General features: G+C 47.7%; 6 protein-coding genes across 6 annotated transcripts; 4 read left to right on the plus strand and 2 right to left on the minus strand.

The window, feature by feature from the left end:
- Positions 1–2653: 2653 nt before the first annotated feature.
- LACBIDRAFT_331066 (uncharacterized protein) lies at positions 2654–4451 on the minus strand (the record flags this gene model as incomplete). The annotated part of the gene is made up of 6 exons (XM_001885447.1): positions 2654–2729; positions 2825–2917; positions 3178–3245; positions 3489–3620; positions 3653–3727; positions 3855–4451. The coding sequence occupies 6 exons, from the start codon at positions 4449–4451 to the stop codon at positions 2654–2656; spliced, it is 1041 nt and encodes a 346-aa protein (XP_001885482.1).
- A 1589-nt stretch (positions 4452–6040) lies between these two features.
- On the plus strand, positions 6041–7604 carry LACBIDRAFT_306570 (uncharacterized protein; the record flags this gene model as incomplete). The annotated part of the gene is made up of 2 exons (XM_001885375.1): positions 6041–6742; positions 6792–7604. 2 exons carry the CDS (start codon positions 6041–6043, stop codon positions 7602–7604), a joined length of 1515 nt encoding a protein of 504 aa, XP_001885410.1.
- A 1619-nt stretch (positions 7605–9223) lies between these two features.
- On the plus strand, positions 9224–10076 carry LACBIDRAFT_306571 (uncharacterized protein; the record flags this gene model as incomplete). The annotated part of the gene is made up of 2 exons (XM_001885376.1): positions 9224–9375; positions 9464–10076. The coding sequence occupies 2 exons, from the start codon at positions 9224–9226 to the stop codon at positions 10074–10076; spliced, it is 765 nt and encodes a 254-aa protein (XP_001885411.1).
- A 78-nt stretch (positions 10077–10154) lies between these two features.
- On the plus strand, positions 10155–11465 carry LACBIDRAFT_306572 (uncharacterized protein; the record flags this gene model as incomplete). The annotated part of the gene is made up of 3 exons (XM_001885377.1): positions 10155–10587; positions 10635–10750; positions 10806–11465. The coding sequence occupies 3 exons, from the start codon at positions 10155–10157 to the stop codon at positions 11463–11465; spliced, it is 1209 nt and encodes a 402-aa protein (XP_001885412.1).
- Positions 11466–12207: 742 nt separating this feature from the next.
- On the plus strand, positions 12208–16502 carry LACBIDRAFT_306573 (uncharacterized protein; the record flags this gene model as incomplete). The annotated part of the gene is made up of 10 exons (XM_001885378.1): positions 12208–12423; positions 12477–13628; positions 13681–13910; positions 13960–14209; positions 14261–14427; positions 14487–14592; positions 14650–15075; positions 15137–15403; positions 15459–16093; positions 16151–16502. 10 exons carry the CDS (start codon positions 12208–12210, stop codon positions 16500–16502), a joined length of 3801 nt encoding a protein of 1266 aa, XP_001885413.1.
- A 105-nt stretch (positions 16503–16607) lies between these two features.
- Positions 16608–17102, minus strand: LACBIDRAFT_399315 (uncharacterized protein; the record flags this gene model as incomplete). The annotated part of the gene is made up of 4 exons (XM_001885448.1): positions 16608–16672; positions 16743–16849; positions 16902–16975; positions 17031–17102. Coding segments are annotated over 4 exons (318 nt in total), but the record flags the coding sequence as incomplete, so codon positions are not given.
- Positions 17103–19262: the final 2160 nt, after the last annotated feature.

Consider the following 19262-nt stretch of genomic DNA (forward strand, 5'->3'; position numbering starts at 1 on the left):
ATGATGTTTGGTGTGGTATGGTTCCTTTTGTTTGGTATGGTATGATGGTATGATTCCATATTCCATTTCCATGGTATGGTATGATTGATGGTATGATCACAAGTCAATCATATGGTATGAATGGTATGATGTATGGTATGATTCCATTTGTATGGTATGATCCCATCTCTATTGTATTATTGCAATTGTCTGGTATGGTATGATTCCATCTCCATGGTATTATTGGAATGGAATGATATGGTATGATTCCATCTCTATGGTATTATTCCAATGGTATGGCATGGTATGATTCCATCTCCATGGTATTATTGGAATGGAATGGTATGGTATGATTCCATCAGTATGGTTTCATTCCAATGGTATGGCATGGTATGGCATGGTATGATTCCATCTCTATGGTATTATTCCAACGGTATGGTATGGTATGATTCCATCTTTATGGTATTATTCCAACGGTATGGTATGGTATGATACCATCTCTCTGGTATTATTCCATCTCTATGGTATTATTCCAATGGTATGGCATGGTATGATTCCATCTCCATGGTATTATTGGAATGGAATGGTATGTAATGATTCCATCAGTATGGTATCATTCCAATGGTATGGCATGGTATGATTCCATATCTATGGTATTATTCCAACAGTATGGTATGGTATGATTCCAACTCTATGTTATATTCCTATAGTATTTAAAAATCAATTGTGAAGTGGTTTGTTCTATATGCATGTTGGAGGAATGGCCAATAGGTGGTAAATCATAGAGCTGGTAGGTAGGTAGTATTAGGCACATACTCAAAAAGGAACAAGGGCAAAGGACAACACAATACAATGGAGCTGAGTAAGTTAAAGAGTCAATTACTGTTGGAGAACTTCCACATAAACCAAAGAGTGGAAGAACTGTGGGGGGTCTTCAACAGCCATCCATCATTGATTGTGCGACTGTTGTATGACCACATATGCACATGTTGATTGAGAAACAACTGGATGGCTGTCCATTCAATCTGCATGTGATTATTTTCATTGTTCTCCAACATGACTATAAGTCCAGTTGGCAAGTGGTCAGTGACATTATCATCATCAATGTCACCCTGTTGAAAAAATTGATTACAGAGAAAGACATTTGTTAACGAGCTTGCCTAGAGTGGTAATTTTGGCTAAAGTTGATCCCTTGGCAACCAATGAAGTCTTGCATTGTTGTTGACTGAAATTAATTGGTCTGTAAAGATATAAGATTTCATGTGGCTTGTGATGGATTATTTCAGGTTTAGAGTGGATGGCTAAAACCTGGGATAAAGCCTAATGAAGCTGATTGTTTAGATCAAGTTCAACCTATAGTCTCCATTTGTAGCTGAAAATGTCAGAAGAAATGGGAAGAACCAGCCCACAAAAAATGGAGCCCAATGGACCAGAATTGCAGCCAGCAGAAATATTTTTCATATTTTGGAAAAAGGACCCCAGAGACCCTGTGACAGCTTTGGAATGATGGTATGGTATGGTATGGTATGGTATGGTATGGTATGGTATGGTATGGTATGGTATGGTATGGTATGGTATGGTATGGTATGGTATGGTATGGTATGAGGTGATTTGGTATGGTATGAGATGGAATGGAATGGTATGGTATGGTATGGTATGGTATGAGGTGGAATGGTATGTGGCATCCATACCATGGTATGATGGAATTGGTATGAGGGTCATACCACTCTGGAATGGGGTACCACTAAGGTTCCCTATTTCAAAGAATTGGATAACCTCATAGGTACCCTAAAATGGGTGACTGAAGTGAATTTGCAGAACATTTTCGGCCGAAGCTTTGCGAATATTGTGGCGTAGGTATCAGTCAGGCCTTAGCCCTCTCCTCCGCTGTGTTCCCTGCAGTCAGTGGCGAAGAGCCGTGAGTTTACAATAGCTATTCAAAGCTGCTGATTTTTCACCACGCCCCAATAGCTTGCATCTTCCATCCCTCTGAATTCCTCTCGTGGTCTTGCTGCTTGGAAACCATTTTCCCAGTATGCTAGATGTATGAAAGCCCTTCATTACTCAACAGACCGGGAGGAAGGCCAAGATTATGTCTTGCAGCATGCCGCCATTCCCCGCATTCTGGTTGCCATTGAGAAACAGCTGCTTTTTACACCTCTTTTTCGGCTCTTAACTCGCCTGGTACTCAAGATCAAGAGACCGCGACCATTTCTTGAAGATCTCCTGCGCTACATTCCCTCTCCCTCCTCTACCCTTCGGTTTCTATTCATCGAGTTTCATGCTAGGGATAGATATCCCGCTGCTGTTCTCGACTTCATTTCACGTTTATCGGAGAATGCGGCATCTGTCGTCCACCTTAAATTGAAACTTTATGGCCAGCTTGTGCCAGAAGAGCCAAGCGTCAGCCTATTTGTTAATTCTAATCGCCATGCTAATTTGCGGGTGCTTAGCATTGATTGTGCATACCTATCACCGCTGTCGTTCTCCCGCATTGCATGCTTTCCCTCTCTGCGACATCTGGAGATTCGCCTTGAGTCTCCATTGCGCGGTCTCCATTCTAATTCAATCCCATCACTGCCAACTCTGGTAAGACTGAACCTTCAAGTTGCCGAAACCAGTCTTGCTATTGATTTTTTCAAGTGCATTGGGAATCTTCCCCAGGTGACACATATCACTGCTTGCATTTCTCAAAGCCCCCCCTCTGAAAGGGAACTGGGCGAGATTGCTTGCCAAATCCGCCGCTTGTGCTGCGCAGCGTCTTTCAAAAACCTTAAAATATTATTTTGTAACTTGGATGCCAGCGCTGCACCTCCGGCGCCCAGCCAGCCCTCATACGACTTACGAAGTTTTCTGCCACTTGCCAGCAAATTTTCTCTCTGCAGCCTGAACCTCTCCATTCAACTTCCACTCTTCCCCCCGTGCTCCAGTGTTGTGTCTAGAATGGCGTCAGCATGGGTGAATCTCACCTCCATCAAGGTCGATTCAGATCACCTCATCCCCTCCGACCATCTCGCAGCAGTTTCCATCTGCAATCTGGTTCCATTTCTCCATACTTGCACCCGCCTTCGTCAGCTTTGCATTCCATTCAAGCATCTGCTCTCTGAGCATCTACCTAGTATACATGCGCATCATTTGTTTGACCTAGGTGTGGGCTACATGCTCCCAGGTTCTGACGAGGCATCGATTGTTGCTCACTGGCTACATTTTATAGCGCCTCGCCTTCCAGAAATTGCGCTGGCAGATGCTAGCGGAGAAGTATTGACCTACGACATCAGTGAGCTCATGCGAATTGATGAAGATGAGGATTCTGCTTCAGAATATGTGGAATCAGGCGAAGAGTCATCAGGCGAAGAGTCTTAGCCGAAATTTTGCAATAAGGCGACCCCGCCGCGCATAGCTGGTGTGGAATTGCCCACAAGACTTCAATGATACATGATTCCGCCGCTCATTCTGCGCACACTCTACCCTCCTGCCATTACTGCAAATCCCTGCTTCACTGTACTTACACCTGCTGTAAATGAATTGTAATCCAAAGACCTGTTGCAGACCAACTCGGCCGCAGAGAACAGTCTCGAAACAAGTATGCGTAAGGATGTATTCACAGTGTTCAGCGATTGTATCCGCGTGAACCCTCTGCGCTGAGCACTGCGCAACTATTACTGCTCTTTACTTCTACCGGAAAAAGCGCATGATGGCGGCCGGCGCCCATAAGCTCAACAGGCCCATTGTCATTGCTAATCTGCATCTAAATGTCGATGAGATGAAGGAAAGGAGATATGCTAACAAACACGCACGCTTTCATTTAAAAGTCTTCAGGAATTTACTTGCGACCGCAGGAGCGCACGAGCGACTCGCCATAACCTTGAGCGCACTTTCAGCAGCAGAAGGCGGTTTAGCTTTAGGGAGCCTCTCGCATAAGATGCCGGCGGCATCTTTGGGCTCGTCATGGTCAAGCGCACGCGGCTCCAGGCAGAGACTTCCCGGAAGTTGTGGGGCTCTTGAAGGGGCAGCGTGAATTCGAAAGTAGGATGCAGTTGAGTATCACATACGAGTCCAGGAATGGGTAAATCCTCGCCCCCGGTGGATAGCGCAGAGGAAAGAGGCGAGCCCGAATCGAAAGAAAGAGAGGAAAGGAGAGCAGCAGCGCGCAAGTTTCGTTGTTGTTGCTGCTGGGATTGCTGCAAAGCTTGAATGCGAAAACAAAGGTTTTCGGCTCCTTGGGTAGTTAATCTTTTGTTAGTCGGCAAAAAGTTGGCAAAGCGGCGATAGGAGAAATAATATCTTGGAGAGCAGCGGGAGCTAGGCAGGGGCGAACGAGCGCAGATGGGGCGATGGAAGAAATCTGCGCAGAGGGTGAAGAGACTGGCGGTTCGGCTGCAGCTGCGGCAGCAGATAGGCGAGAACAGGCGCTCAAGAACTCCAACATTCGCATGGGCCCGCTGGAAAGGATTGATCTGCATGAGCCGCATTTCAAGGGCTTCTTGCGCATTTGGTCTTCTTCATGAGGCAGAGGCCGAGCAATGAGTGCAGGCGCATAGATAACATGGGAGCTGCGAGCTCGAAAGGCGAACCACGGCAACATAAGTCTGCTGGGATGAAAAATGAATGCGCCTCTTCGCAACCTAGGCAGATTATGTGGCGAGAATGGGTGGATCCCCTGGGCTCCGCAAAGGAGAGCAACTAGAAAGCGGCAAGGCCTCCGCCGCGCCTTCAAAGGCTTGATGGAGGTCGTGGCAAAGGCAGTCCGACGCTGCCACCATGAGGGCTTGTTCCCACTGTTGCAAAATGATATGGGTTAGCAGCCAGCGTAGCTGCGGCGGCGGGATAGAATTGCGGGATTGGTGGGGAGGATGGGATGCGCTTGAGGCGGCGGAGGCTGCACGCGAATGAGACTTTGGTGCGCGCGTGCGTGGACCGCCAGAAGCATAGTTGCTCTTAGCAATTCTGGCGACTTTGGAACGGATGCGAATTGCCAGAGAAATTGGTTTTTACTGGTCAGACGCCGCTGATTGATCAAAAGGAATGAAGCAGGGAGAGTCGGAGACGGAAGACAGGGTGGATGCTTGTAGAGACGAGAAGGAGTTGGCGCGGTGCAAAGGGGCACTTCCTTGGCGGATTCTTGCATCGCTGCAGCAAGCAGCAGATTCAGAGGCGGCAGCCAGAGGCCGATTGCGAAGCTCTGGTGTATTTGGAGCAGAATTCGGAGTCTGTGAGTGAATTGGTGATAGTTTGGTGGTAGATTGAGCACAGGGTTTGAAGGCGCAGCGCCGGCCACGGGCGATGGCTGCGGCGCTGGCTGAGAGGAGCGCGTGGCCGCTCGATGCGATTCACAATCGCCAAGGAGGTGGATAGTTGGATAGGTGCAAAGTGGCGGGAAGACGAGGGGAAGGAGAGCAGCCCAAAACCCAGTGAAGCTCCTGGCAGTCGGAAGGCCAATCCCGCTGCAGCGCCCCATGAACTGAAATCAATCACATGGGCGGCCGTCTTGGGGTAGTTTGCATCAGCGATGCAAGGGCAGGAGAAAGAGAGGTTGCGCAAATGAGAACCTACATTCGAAAATTGTCAGCAAACAAAAATCTGGCAGGCAAAATCGCACTTCTTACGGTGAAAGCAAAAGCCTCTAGCTTCCCCTTTGCCAGCAACCTAGCCAATATTGGGCTGGGCACCCCAAATCTGCAGCATCACCAGAGCAAACACTCACGAAGGGACTCGGCAAAACCAGAGTGCCTGCCGCGCAGCGCCGAAGCCTCAGTGAAGCCACCTGAAGAAGGGATACCCCCAAACCTGCAGCAGAGCCAAAGCAAACACCCACGGAGGGACTCAGCAAAACCAGAGTGCCTATCGCGCAGCGCTGAAGCCTCAGCGAAGCCGCAGATGGAGAAATTGGCGAGCGATAGTGGCTTGAAGGCAGAAAGGGAGTCGCAGGACACGTCACATTCATCGCGGTCACCTAGTGTCACGCTCAACGCAGCCAGCAACAACTCGCGCGAACCGCAAACCAGGTGAGTGAGCGACTACGAATTCACCTACCAAGTACTAGAATTTGCGCACCCAGAAAATGAGAAGCCCTGAAGTTAAAAAAGTTCTTCGCATTCTTGTACCCCATGTGGCATCAGATGCCAGAGCCCTTCGGCTATTCACCAATGCCATCGACGAACCTTCCCAGACCAAGTTCGTCACTTGCATTTCGCCAGTAATTGAAGACAACTGGTCTGGCGCACCACATGAACTATCCCGTGTCAAATGGTTTCGCAATTTTGCGGACTATTGCGCCTCCCAAATTTGCATCATTCCAAAGTCTCTAGCAACCGCCCACTCTGCACGCAAAGCCAAGTACAACAGTGCGCGAAATGTCAAAAAGCGCTTTGGCCAAAGCTTGGGATTCACCCAGCGAGCCCGCCAATCAAACTCAGCTCACTTTGCGAACATTCCCGAGACTACCGTCACCACATACCCAAAAAGCAAAGCATACCCCCCCCTCAAGCACTGGATGTATGAAACTGATGCGATAAAGAAAAAATGGAAAAAGCATCTCACTTCTGGCCGGAGACCTGACTCTCGGAGGCCCTATTTGCCAATGATGAAAGTTAACACCAGCTTGATCGACCACGACGTGCGCCCCAACGAAAGTCGCCGATTTCGAGACAGCAATGGCACATTAGTTTGCGGTGTCTACAGAGATTTCTGCCCCAACGAAGATGTCCTTCCTGTGGTTGACGACATTGTTCAAGAGAATGTTTCGAACCGAAAGAATGTTCGGGTGAGCATCTCTTTGACTTTCTATAATCACCCCTGATCATCCACTTTAGATGGAGGACCCTGGGTCGCTCGTCCAAGTTGGATTCTCAGCTGGTGCACGGAGTGCACCGAAGTTTGATTGGGTTCGCAATGTAACGAATCGAAAACTGCCCAGTGATGTCATCAACGACATGGACGACCGATCCAGCTCAGCATTTGCACTTTTTTGGAACCTGTGCAGGAATAGCCTGCCAGATGAAGTTATGAATGATTTCGATGAATTCTTCGATGAATGCTGCATGCCGCGGATGGACCCCTGCAAAGGAGCTGCAGAAGGCAGTGCTGGTAATGGTGACCAACGTGCTTTTGGCGATTATTCAATCCAGATCGGCGACGACAAATTCATTTTCAGAAATGCCGAAAGAGCCCCCCCTGCTGGGGTGTGTGGCCAAAATTACTCCCGGTCATTATTTGATTTACCTTCTTCATCCTTTAACTTATCCTCATTTGGTAGATCAACCCATTTTGAGCACCAACCTCACAAATTCGCTATCTCTTGGACAGTTAGAAGAGATCACCCATCCGACGCTGGTGGCCATTTCTACATCAGTACCTACCGTATTCGAGTTCAGGCAGCTGCAAATACGCTAGTTGTGTGGCGACCTAAAGACATTCATGGAACCAGTTTGCAAGACCTCAGGCCAGCAGATCCCAATCCCGCCTTTTTGCAAACAGGGATTGCCATTGTCACCTCTAACAGGCTTCCCTCGGTTTGGAAAAAATATCGTGCTGGCGTCCTGTCCCACCAAGATGCCATGAGGATTTTAGCAGAGAGTGATGATGAATTAGATGAACATTTCGAACATTTACAAGCAGAGCAGTAGCCAGTTTATTACATCATTATTGTGCCATAGCAGTAGCTAGTTCTAGTGCGCGAATCCAAGTTAGCCGATGCGAGTGCATATCTGTGGGCAGAATGGTGGATATGTTTTGTAGTTCTGCACCAAAAATGAGAAGGTGCTCAGCATCAAACGGACAACGCAGATCTGGAACCTCAACATGAGAAAGGTGGTCGGGGTGGTTGATGACAAAGGGATTTTCATTTTCGGCATGATTCTCTGGATTGAAATCATCATGGTGCTGGCGAATACGATGCCGATCAAGCTCTTCCCAGTCAATACCAAATTTTAAACTGAGCAGTGGACGTCCACTTTTCAGTTCAAAATTTGTAAATGTTTGGTTGGTCCTGTCGACGCGGCGACAACACCGCGCCCTTGTCAGAAACAATTGGAACTTGATTGGAACTGTGAGCAACGGGCTTTCCTTCCCGCCCTCAACAATGCCCCACGATTCCCTGCTCCTGTCTCATCGAACCATATCATTCAACGGTGCTCTCATCCACTGCTTCCGAGCCTTACCAGGGAATGTGATCGCGTTTGCGAAGGCTTGCCAATGAGGTACGTGGTCTCTAAATTTTGCGGTCAATCGCCTATCGACCCGCGTACGCAGTGATAGCACCTGACGCCTCCGCCATCCGCCTCTCGCAAGGCGCAACACTTAGATTTACGGCGTTGCTGACCGCAACCGCGTTCATTCTTTCGGATCACATCTCGTTTGCCAAAGCTTACCTTCACGTCTCCGCCACATCAGATCCAGCCTCCGTGCCATCGTCAACTCAGCCCGATGCTGGGCCTTTCAAATGCTATGCGCTACGTATGCAAGGCCTCATCGTTTAAGTGCGTTGCAAGAGTGAACTAGTGGCGGAGCAGGGTTCTTGAAGGACGAGGTTCAGACGAGTCTTAATCAATGGGGAGGAAGTAAAGTGACCGTTGAGCTGCAAAAGCTGAGCACCGAACGTTCGCGTCACACCATTTTCCCTTCCATATTGCCCCTCGCTAACTTTCCCTTCATCCCTCACTCTCACCAGTAAAATGCCCGTCTTCCACTCCACGCTGCCTGTGCTTTCCTTGTTGCCCAGCCAGCTCGAGGGCGCGCAAATCTGTCCAATCGAGCACGAAGTTGACCGCAACGCCCTCCTCGGCGTCGCCCCGGACCGCGGATCTCTGCTGATCAGCGATCAGAACATCGAAGAAGTGCGGGAGCCTCTCAAGATGTGGGTATCTTCCATTATTCTATTGCCACTAGCCATCTCGTTTACGTTGTGGCATTTCCAGACATTGGATGCGCAATGCTCAGAAACGCCAAGTAGTCAAGCTCCGTGCAGCGGCGACACTTTCTATCTTTGGCCAACCACTGTCAATGGCCCCGACGGTGCCTGACGAAAGCGTATACAACGTGCTCGCCAACCCTCAGATTCGACGGGTTCTGCCAACGCCATCTATCTACACCTTCTCCCGGACTACATACCTTGACAAGCGTTGAAAACCATCTGAACTCAGCTGGCCCAAACAGATCCACCACCACGCCAATTGGGCCGCGGCTAAGTGAGAAGCTCATCTCCCCAAGGCCACTTGGCCTTACCCTCATCCTTGCAGTCTGCACCATGATGAAAAGCCGCCCTATAGTCCCTCCAGTAAATTCCCAAGGCGTCTTGCCGCTCCACAAGCAAAATGGCGTCACCTATCCCGAACTCATCGAGCTCCCGATCAACGACCTCACCTCATCCTCAACGTACCCAATTTGGCCCCTTCGAAGGTGCCGGATAATCCTCTCCCCCCTCCTCGTCTGCAAAAGGAGCTTCCGCGGGTTCTGATGTACGTTCCGCAACTGGACACGCTCCCAGAAGTCCATCAAGTTCGTGCCCAGAGTTGGAAGGGGAAGTTACCGCACGTCGGATCGCGGAAGCGAGAAACAGCGAGTTGCAAGCGGACATTGAGTCTCAGCGGATTGCCATTGCCAGAGCTCTCGCAGATGCCACGGAGCAATCAAAGGCCGCTCAGAGGTCGAGACAGGAGTTGGAGCAGGCGCAGTCTGAATTTGATGAGATGAAGGAGCTCGTTTCACAGAATGAGAGCAAGATATCTGTTCTTGCTGAAGAGCAAGCGAGAAACTTGCGCAATCTGGAGGACGTGCGTACTCGTGGACAGAACTTGGAACTGCAAATCCAAGCTGCTCAGGCAGAGAGCGAGGAAGTTCGACAGGTGTTGAAGGCGACTAGCCAGGAGAAGGACCGGCTATTGAAGCTTCAGGCTACTGAGCACGATCAGATTATCCGGGATCACATTGCAGAAGCGGATGGAGATCGTGCTGTTTTTGAACGTCAGTTCCACGAGCTCAAGAATTACCAAGAGCGTCTCGAGCGAGAGGTGAAGAATCTTAAAGCTGATATCGAGGTAGCTAATGCGGATGCGGCTGGGCTGCGAGAGGAGCTGCAGAGGGTCGAGCATGAGCTTTGAGAGGCGCGACACGTTGAGCGCATCCTCCGTGATGACTTGAAAGCCGGACGGGCGTCACAATCCGATTTCGACCAACGTATGGAGAATGGTAATCGACTGATAGCGCAAATCCTGGACGTTGCCATCTGTTTCAGGAATTCGCATGTGAAAGCCTTGCAAACCGGGCAAGCTGTGTCTTCGCACCCAGCTTCGAAACATGCCAATACGCTTGCGGAATCGACGACTTTCTCACCTGGTTTGTTGCGGATTAGGCAGCAGCATGACAAGCCGTCGCCGATTGACCCGTCTGATCCTGCTGCTGCGTTGGAGATATTGAGGGAGTTGGATCATGATGTTTTCTTGGAGGCTGTTGCGAAGACGGGGTCGACGATTCGGAAGTGGCAGAAGCAGTGTAAGGAGTATAGGGAGCGGGCGAAGGGAAAGATCTCGTTTCGTAATTTTGCGAAAGGGGATTTGGCGATGTTTTTGCCTACGCGAAATTCACGAAACCTTGGGCTGCGTTCAATGGTGGGTTCTTTTTTCGTTTTTTTTTTCCTCCTTTCTGATTTAATTTCGTAGTCTCCTTCCCGCATTACTTCTTGCAAGCTACAGGTCACCTAGCTGAGCGGCTCAAAACAAGAGAATGGATTGTTGCTTGGATCACCTCCATCACGGAATGGGTGGTCAATCAACAGGTATGTTCTATGGATATATATTTTACATTTCAGACTCTGAGCTAAGCCTCGTTAGGATCAAACTAGCAATCCCTACGGTCTTGGTGAGGGTGTAAAGTATTACATGCTTGAAGTTGAAGACTGGGCGCAGCCGAGTGGCAATAAACGCTGGGCTTCAGGAAGAAAGGCAACATCTGAGAACGATTCTTCAGGTTCTCCAGCAAATGGTAGACTTGGAAACAAAGCAGTACCCCCACCAGAGCTTGAAGTTCAAGACACACGCCCTGCAAACTCCCATCTATTCCCTGTACGGACTCGGGCCAACTCGTCACCAACCGCTCGACCTTCGTCATTATCTCGTCTACTTGCACAAGCCTCTGTAGAAAACGGTGCCGAAAACCCCACTGAGAGCCTACCAGATGATGAAATTCCACCACCTGAATTGAGAGCATCATCGCCGTCTCCACTGCCATCACCGGCTGTCTCCCCTCTTGCTCCCTCTTCCCCGCCACAAGTAATTGGTTCACTGCCTCAACATGTTCCAGGCGTTCACACACCCCTACGGCCGAACTCCTGTGCATCTCGCCTCTCTTCCACGTCTCTTCAGACTCGCGACACACCATTCAAATCTCTATGTACTTTGCAACCGGCAATTGTGGGTCCTCCCGCCCCCCCGCATGATGCTCTCCTCACACAGCTTCGTCGTTCTTACTCCAAACAAAACCCAAGGCAGTAGTGCTGCTTGATAAATTCCTACAGGTCAGTTTGCCACGTCGAAATTTTCCCTCGCTTACTTACCAAGGACTGAACTCCAATCCGATTTATGCCGATGATGGTATGAGGAGCAAATGAGGAGTAGTACAAGTATCACATTCCCTATTCATAATACATATCATATAACAAAAAACTAAGTACCTCTAAAAGTACAACAACGGCACGAACAAAACGACCGTAAAGCCCTCAGCAGCCTGAGATGCAGAAGAACACTGCACAGATGAGTTGACATCTGTTTGGTACTGTTTGTCTATAGCTCTCAAAGAATAGTGTGACAAAAAAACGGGTCTGTATAAGAACGATTCCTTACGTAAACTCCAGGACGAGTCGTAATTTCTCTTCCCCCGACCTCGAGACGCCGGTAATTCGATACAGCAGATATTTCAGCGGAAAAAATAATCGAAAGTGGTAGCTTTATTTGGATGCATCGTGTTCACTAAAGTTGTGTTATCGGGCGAAATGCGTGGAAGTTCCGAAGACTTGAGGAAGGTTACTGGAAACTTATGTCACGGTGCTGCCAAGTCCGAGTCATGTTGACGACAATGATAATGCGAGAGATCAGCTGCATCTGACTCGACTGACGGTAGTCACACGGAGTCCGAGTCGAAGGCTCACTGGGTGGGTTCGTTCTATTCAAGTTAGTATATAATCCACTTCCAACAGTTTACAGAGAGGAAAAGTCTGCCTAGGCGCCGGCATCCCAGATGGAATCACATCGAGGTCTTTCTGTAATAACTGCGGAGCTGCCTGCAAATACTTGCAGGTGTGGGAGGTCATTTTCTCAAACCAACAACTTCAACAATCATCTGCGTTCTTGCAAGGTGGTGAAGAACCGTGTGGCCAGAGGTCTTACGAAGGCTAAAGAACTCTGGGAGATTCGAAAGCAGCAGCGTAGCCAAAAGACAGCTGTCGAGACCCAGGTAAGTCGTTGGCATTTATCACTGCCCCTTCCTCTAGTAATACCAGATCTCAGGGTTGCACAACACTTCTACATGGCAGCCACAAAACGGAAACGAGCGAGAACTTCCAGCATGCCATAGGCGACGACTCTGTTGTATCTGATGTTGATGTTGTGCCTTCTGACATGCCTATTGCACTTCGAAAGGGTGCACGCAGAGATGTCCCGCAGCCAGCACGCTATCATGATATCTTGCCTTGCCCAGCTCCCTCCCTGCCGCCCCATGATCTCAGAAGGTCCTCGGAGCATTCTGACTCCTTTGAGGTGGGGGCAAGCAAAAGCCTCGTTCAAACATCTATGTCACAGCTTATCCTGCGTTCACCCAGCAATATTTTTGGCCTTGTTCGCGTGTATGTTGGGGGCGAATTCCCTCAGCACGACCCAGAAGAACATGTCCAATTTGAAGATCTTTGCACTCGCATCTCCGAAACATCGTCACCTTCGCCTCCTGGGGCAGCAGCACCCCCACAGGACTTCTTTCCATATCCAAATTACAGTTCTTTTCGTCTCGGTGATTGGTATTGGAATGATGGAACTCAGAAAACTCAGGCTACATTCCAAAACCTCGTCCGTATCATCGCGGACCCTCAGTTTGTACCGGCCGATATCCTTCACAACAAGTGGGATCATATCAATGCTGTTCTTGGGGAAAACCAAGCTGACGACGATGAAGACTGGGTGGATGCTGCTGATGAAGGGTGGCGTGTGTCGCAGATTAAGATCAGCGTGCCTTTTCACACTGGGGCGACACACCCTGGTGCAAGGATATACGAAGGTGCCCACTTGTATCATCGTTCACTGGTTGCCGTGATGAAGGAACGAGTCTCCGATCCCCATTACTTCTGTCATTTTCACATTGAACCGTACAAGCTCCTATGGCAGACACGCACAGGTTCGGGTAAGAAAGAAAGCTGTGTATATGGCGAGGTATACACCTCACGGGCCTTTCTTCGGGCTCACACAGAGCTCCTTAGCTCTCCGCGTGAGGCGGGCTGCGAGTTGCCTCGCGTCATATGTGCATTCATGTTTTGGTCAGATGCTACACACCTCACATCTTTCGGTAACACAAAACTCTGGCCTGTATACGTATACTTCGGTAATGAGTCCAAATATCGTCGCGGAAAACCAAGCTTCAAATCCTGCAACCATGTTGCATACCTCGAGAAGGTAGATTTCTATATCCCATCTCATTACCATGTCTTTCTAAACAGTCTTCCAGCTACCCCCTTCCTTTAATGACTTTGCTTCAAAGTTTACCGGTGGGAAAGGACCGACAAGTCAATTTTACACACATTGTGGGCGGGAATTCTTTCACGAACAGATGAAAGCTCTCATCGATGATGAATTTGCGTATGCATGGGAGCATGGGATTGTTATCAGATGTGGCGATGGTATCTCTCGACGGTTTTATCCGCGTATCTTCACATATTCCGCAGATTATCCAGAAAAGTGAGTGTTACCTGTTTGGTTGGAGAAGCTTGATCTAACACCTTCCTAGGATCCTTTTAGCTAGTATTCGCGACAAAGGAGCCTGCCCTTGCCCGCGTTGCCTAGTCCCTAAGATGGAGATTAGCAAGTTGGGATCTGCAGAAGATCGTCAAAAAAGGAAGTCTTCAGCAAGAGTGGATGACGTGGGGCGGCGCCGTAACATTGCCAAGGCGAGGAATCTGATCTACAAAGAAAACAATCGGGTAAATGGTGCCGCTGTAGAAAGGATTTTAAAAGAGGCGTCTTTGGTCCCCAACCAAGTAAGTCCATAAACTGCAGCTGCGTTAGTGTCATCTTATTCGCAACCAAAGAATGCATTTTCCGACAACTTAAGTCATCTTGGATTCAATTTTTTTCAAATGCTGGCCGTTGATTTGCTGCATGAATTTGAACTGGGAGTGTGGAAAGCATTATTCACTCACCTTCTCCGTATCCTGGCAGCAATCAATCCAGATTTGCTAAATGAACTTGACCGAAGGTAAGTTTCCCCTCCAAAGTTTGTACCGTGCCCTAGAGTATTGAACGCAAATGTAAAAGATATCGACAAATCCCAACCTTCGGCAAGGGCACCATTCGAAAGTTTTCTTCCAACACTTCTCAAATGAAGAAGTTGGCCGCTCGCGACTTTGAGGATATTTTGCAAGTCAGCCACCTCTAATAGTTGAACCCTGTGATTTCAACTTTCTTAATGCATCCCCAGTGTGCATTGCCCGTGTTTGACGGCTTACTGACTGGCGACAATCACACTTCAGTCATGCGCTTATTATTCATTTGCGCTCACTGGCATGGGCTTGCTAAACTTCGCATGCACTCCGACCCAACACTTCAGCTGCTTGATGATCTGACAACTGAAATTGGAAGCTCGTTACGTGAGTTTTCAAGCATTGTTTGCCCCTCCTACAAAACTCGCGAACTCCCTCGTGAACTGGAGGCACGACATCGCAGAGCTGCCAAACAGTCAAAAGCTGATGGCGTCGCTGCACGAGGTGTCGATCTAAGCAATGCAGGCCAAACTGGACCACGTATCAAAAAGTATAACATAGACACCTACAAGCACCACTCGCTTGGAGACTACGTCAATGAAATTCGAGAAAGAGGGACAACGGATTCGTATAGCACTGAGCCCGTGAGCCATGACATCGGTTATATATTCATTGCTGGCATTATGGTTTACAAGTCTTTACCAGGGAGAATTGGAACACCGAACTCCGAAGGCGAGGTATCGAAGGACCGACAAAAAGCTTTTTATCAAGCAATTGACGCAGATTGAACGGCGCCAAACCCGTTTGCGGCGCCTCAGAAGAAATTACTTTCCAACTTCACCCCTATCTCACACTAATAAGGAGAGATTGAACAGGTCGGCCAAGGATCACCATCACATCGGAAAATCCGAAGCTCTCTATGAAGATATTGGCTCGTTTCTTCGGACTCGCGTTGATGACCCTGCCACAAAGGTGAACTTTTACCCAACCGCTTAAAAGCAAAACGTTACTAAGCACCACATCTCAGAATTTTCTCCCAAAACTCAAAACACATTTGCTCCCTCGCATCCAAGCTGCCAGAGTGCCATCAGATCTGGCCTACCTGAATCAAGTTCAAGCTCCCCTGCACACTGTAGATCCCCGGACACTCGACAATGTGCTTTTCAAGTTTAATCGCCTCTACTTTCACAATACCATGTGCATCAATTACACAACATATGACATTCGCCGGGCCCAAGACACCATCAACGTGAACACTGAGCGCCGAGATATAATGGTTTTGTCAAAGAGTGACAGTTCTGGTACTGATGATTCTGATGAGTCATTGGCCTTCATATACGCAAGGGTTTTGGGGATTTGTCATGTCAATGTGGTCCAAACTGGCGCTGCGACGCCAGACTACACCCCTCAAAGATTCAACTTCTTGTGGGTTAGGTGGTTCAGAAGGGTCTCACCTGGCAGTTGGCGAGCACACAGACTAGAACGCATCTCGTTTCCACCCATGGCTGATGAGTCTTCGTTCGGGTTCCTAGATCCTAATGATGTTGTTCGGGCATGTCACGTCATTCCAGTGTTTTCGCTTGGGGTGCGGTATCCCGACAGCCAGGGTCTCTCAGTCTGCGCCCGGGATTCTACAGACTTTTGCCAATATTATATTGGCCGGTACGTCATGCACCACATTTCACATAGAGTTATTGAATCTAACTTCATGCTTGCCAGATTTGCAGATCGAGATACGTTGATGCGCTATCATGTTGGCCTCGGAATTGGCCATGTCGGCAGTAACAATGGGGTCCTCCATTCACATGTCATTGGGAGCGATGCTGGCCATAACTCAAACTTGGAGGTTGTTGAGAACATTGACCATCAACCTCACAGTCTGGAGTTGGGTGATGAAGTTGAAGTTGAGGACCAGCTGGCAAATTCTGACCATCACGATGACTCTTCAAATGATGATGAGGATGATCTTGATGATGGGTATGGATCAGACGATGATTATGATATGTCTCATGCTAGGGACTCAGACCCCGGTTCAGAATCTTTTGGCTCTGAGTCAGAGTATGATGACTAGGACAAGATTCCTTTTTTTTAATATTGTGGCTCTGTTCAGAACAACGCCGCCTTTTTCAGCTACAAGTCAAGCAGAGTCACAATCAAAGTTTTGTATCTATGCCCAGCATTGAAATAAGTTGGCTCCTGTTACGTAGCTTTCATGGCCATCACAAACAACGGTGGCCTTCACTTTTTTTTTGCAACGTTCGCTCATCCTCGTCTTTAAGCTGCGCTGTTCCCTTGAAATGCTCGATTGTGCTAGACTTATGTCTCCAACTCAGTCCCAGGTGTGCATAAGGAAAACAGTGGTGGACGAATTCACACTGGGCACGACCACGCAGAACTTCATCAGAGTTACTCCAACATCTTCAGATATTCCACTTTATGCCCATTATCACATGAGATCTATCAAACAAACCCGATGGATGGCTGGAACGCTGATGACCCCAGAATTGCCAACACCACACGGACAGGGAGAGACATGCAGAATGCCTGAGTAGAAAGGGTGAAAAAAGCATAGCGCGCTGGCCCCATATTGTGTTGTAGCCAGAGCGGCGAGGTGCACGGGAACAAAGAACATGGCGCTAGACCACCATATCTTGTGTGTTGGTGGAAGAAGGAAAGCTGTTCAACCGGCACAGAATACTTCATTGGAAATGGCAGGAGGTGAAAGATGAAACTAGAAGGAAGGCGGGCGAGTGGAAGTGATTGGTGGCCGGGTTCCTTCTTACTCTCAGCGCGCTCAGTCACGACCAAGTCACGACAGCGATCCACCATCATCAGGCTCAGCCTGAGGTGTGTCACCCATAAGTATCCCCCAATTCCCCTCGCCACCACTTGCCATCCCCATTTTGGCGTGTCTACCCACCTCCCACTGCTCAAATGCCACGAGGTGAAAGCGTCTTTGCAACACGTTAACCGGGCATAAGCGTTGATTCCCACTTGCACACTTTGTCTTCAACAAGGCTCTTCGCCTCCAATTCACCTCCCTCTTCCAGCCATGGCAAGTGCTATATGCGCAGCACCCTGCTTGCAATCAGGTCACCATATTTATTTGGAAGCATGGCGACTTATATACTGTATCATCACAAATTAGGTTGAGGTAGTTCCAAATTTTATTTTATTTTTTCATGGGTCCTTTGTTACAAATGTTACAAAAGGATATCCATCTAAATCTATGAGAGACTAAACATAACTAATAAGTCATCCTCGATGGATCATGTCACGTTGTTACAAATGCCAGATCAACAGGTTTTCCTGTCTCTGCTGTTCAATACTGCCATCCTTCTCTGAAAATCTCCAAAAATCCTCCCTGCAAGATGAATATATGTGGTATGCCCGTGCCCAGGCCAAAAGTTTGCTGTAATATTAATATCTTCTCTGCAATCAAGTGTACAGAATAGAATATTGGCAAGTCATTTGGAAAGTAGGTTAAATTTTATTCTCTTTTGTTATAGGTCTACCACAATTCTAGTAGTTGGCCTCTTTTTGTAACCATGCTATCAGAATCATTGGGTGTTGCTTAGGTTGAAACACAATTCTTTTTGTTGTCCTAGAGCTGAAATATTTATATCTTCCTGTACCAGGTTTCCAGAGTTATAGAACATTGGCAAGTTATTGTAGGAGGTCTACAAAGTAGGTTGAACATTATTGTCTCTTGTTGTGTGCCCTTCACAATTCTTTTTGATGGCCTAGTGCTGAAGTACTTATATCTTCTCTGTAACCAGGTTTTCAATATTATAGAATATTGGCAAATTATTGTAGGAGATCTACAAAGTCGGTTGAAAGTTATTCTCTCTTGTCATGTGTCCTTCACGATTCTCTTTGTTGGTCTAGTGCTGAAATACTTATGTCCTCTTTGTAACCAGGTTTTCAGGATTACAGAAAATTGGCAAAGTTTTGTAGGATGTCTGGAAGGTATGTTGAAAATTATCCTCTTTTGTTATGAGCCTGCCACCATTTTAATAGTTGGCCTCTTTTTGTAACCATGCTGTCAGAATTATAGAGTATTGGCCAGTTATTGTAGGAAGTCTGGAAAATGGGTTGGAAATTATTCTCTCTTGTCATAAGTCCTTGTTGTTGGCCTGGTAGTAGAATATTTATATCCTCCTTGTAAACAGTTGAACAATATTGGCAAGTTATGGTAGGAGGTCTGGAAAGCCGGTTGAAAATTATCCTCCTTTGTCATTGGCTGCCAGAATTCTATCTGTTTGCCTCTTTGTGTAACTAGGCTATCACAATTGCCAGACCAATTATCCAAGGCTCACATTTTGCCTACTTTACACAGCATCTTCAAAATTATCTATAACTTTACTAAAGGGGTCAAAGCAGTGCCACATTGTTTTGAGGTGACAAATACTATCTGGCAAAATCAGGTGCCCGTGATTTTCCTGATGTAGTGGGAGCTACTGCTGCCACACACCAATGCACGACTGTCCTTTGTCGGCCTGTGGAATTCATCAATTTCACTCCTTCCTAAGATAAAAACACTCTTTGATGAATTTGAACATAAATTTATTGAAATACAATTATTTCTTCAGTCATTCTTTTAAATTTAACTCTGATTTTATCATTCCACACTATTCAAGCATTCATGGAGTGGACAATGTTACACCTTTAACTTCAATGCTATACAGAGATCAATTTGGTCATGAATAAATATTTAAGAGGCCAGAAACAGCCCAGAAAGACAATGTGTATATGACAGATCAGTGATAGAGATATACCATACACATCTGTGACTCAGTTTGCACCAAAAAATCCTGAAGTGATATTTCAA

The sequence above is a fragment of the Laccaria bicolor genome, genomic scaffold, assembly GCF_000143565.1.
Source record: "Laccaria bicolor S238N-H82 LACBIscaffold_31 genomic scaffold, whole genome shotgun sequence".
Lineage (NCBI taxonomy): Eukaryota > Fungi > Basidiomycota > Agaricomycetes > Agaricales > Hydnangiaceae > Laccaria > Laccaria bicolor.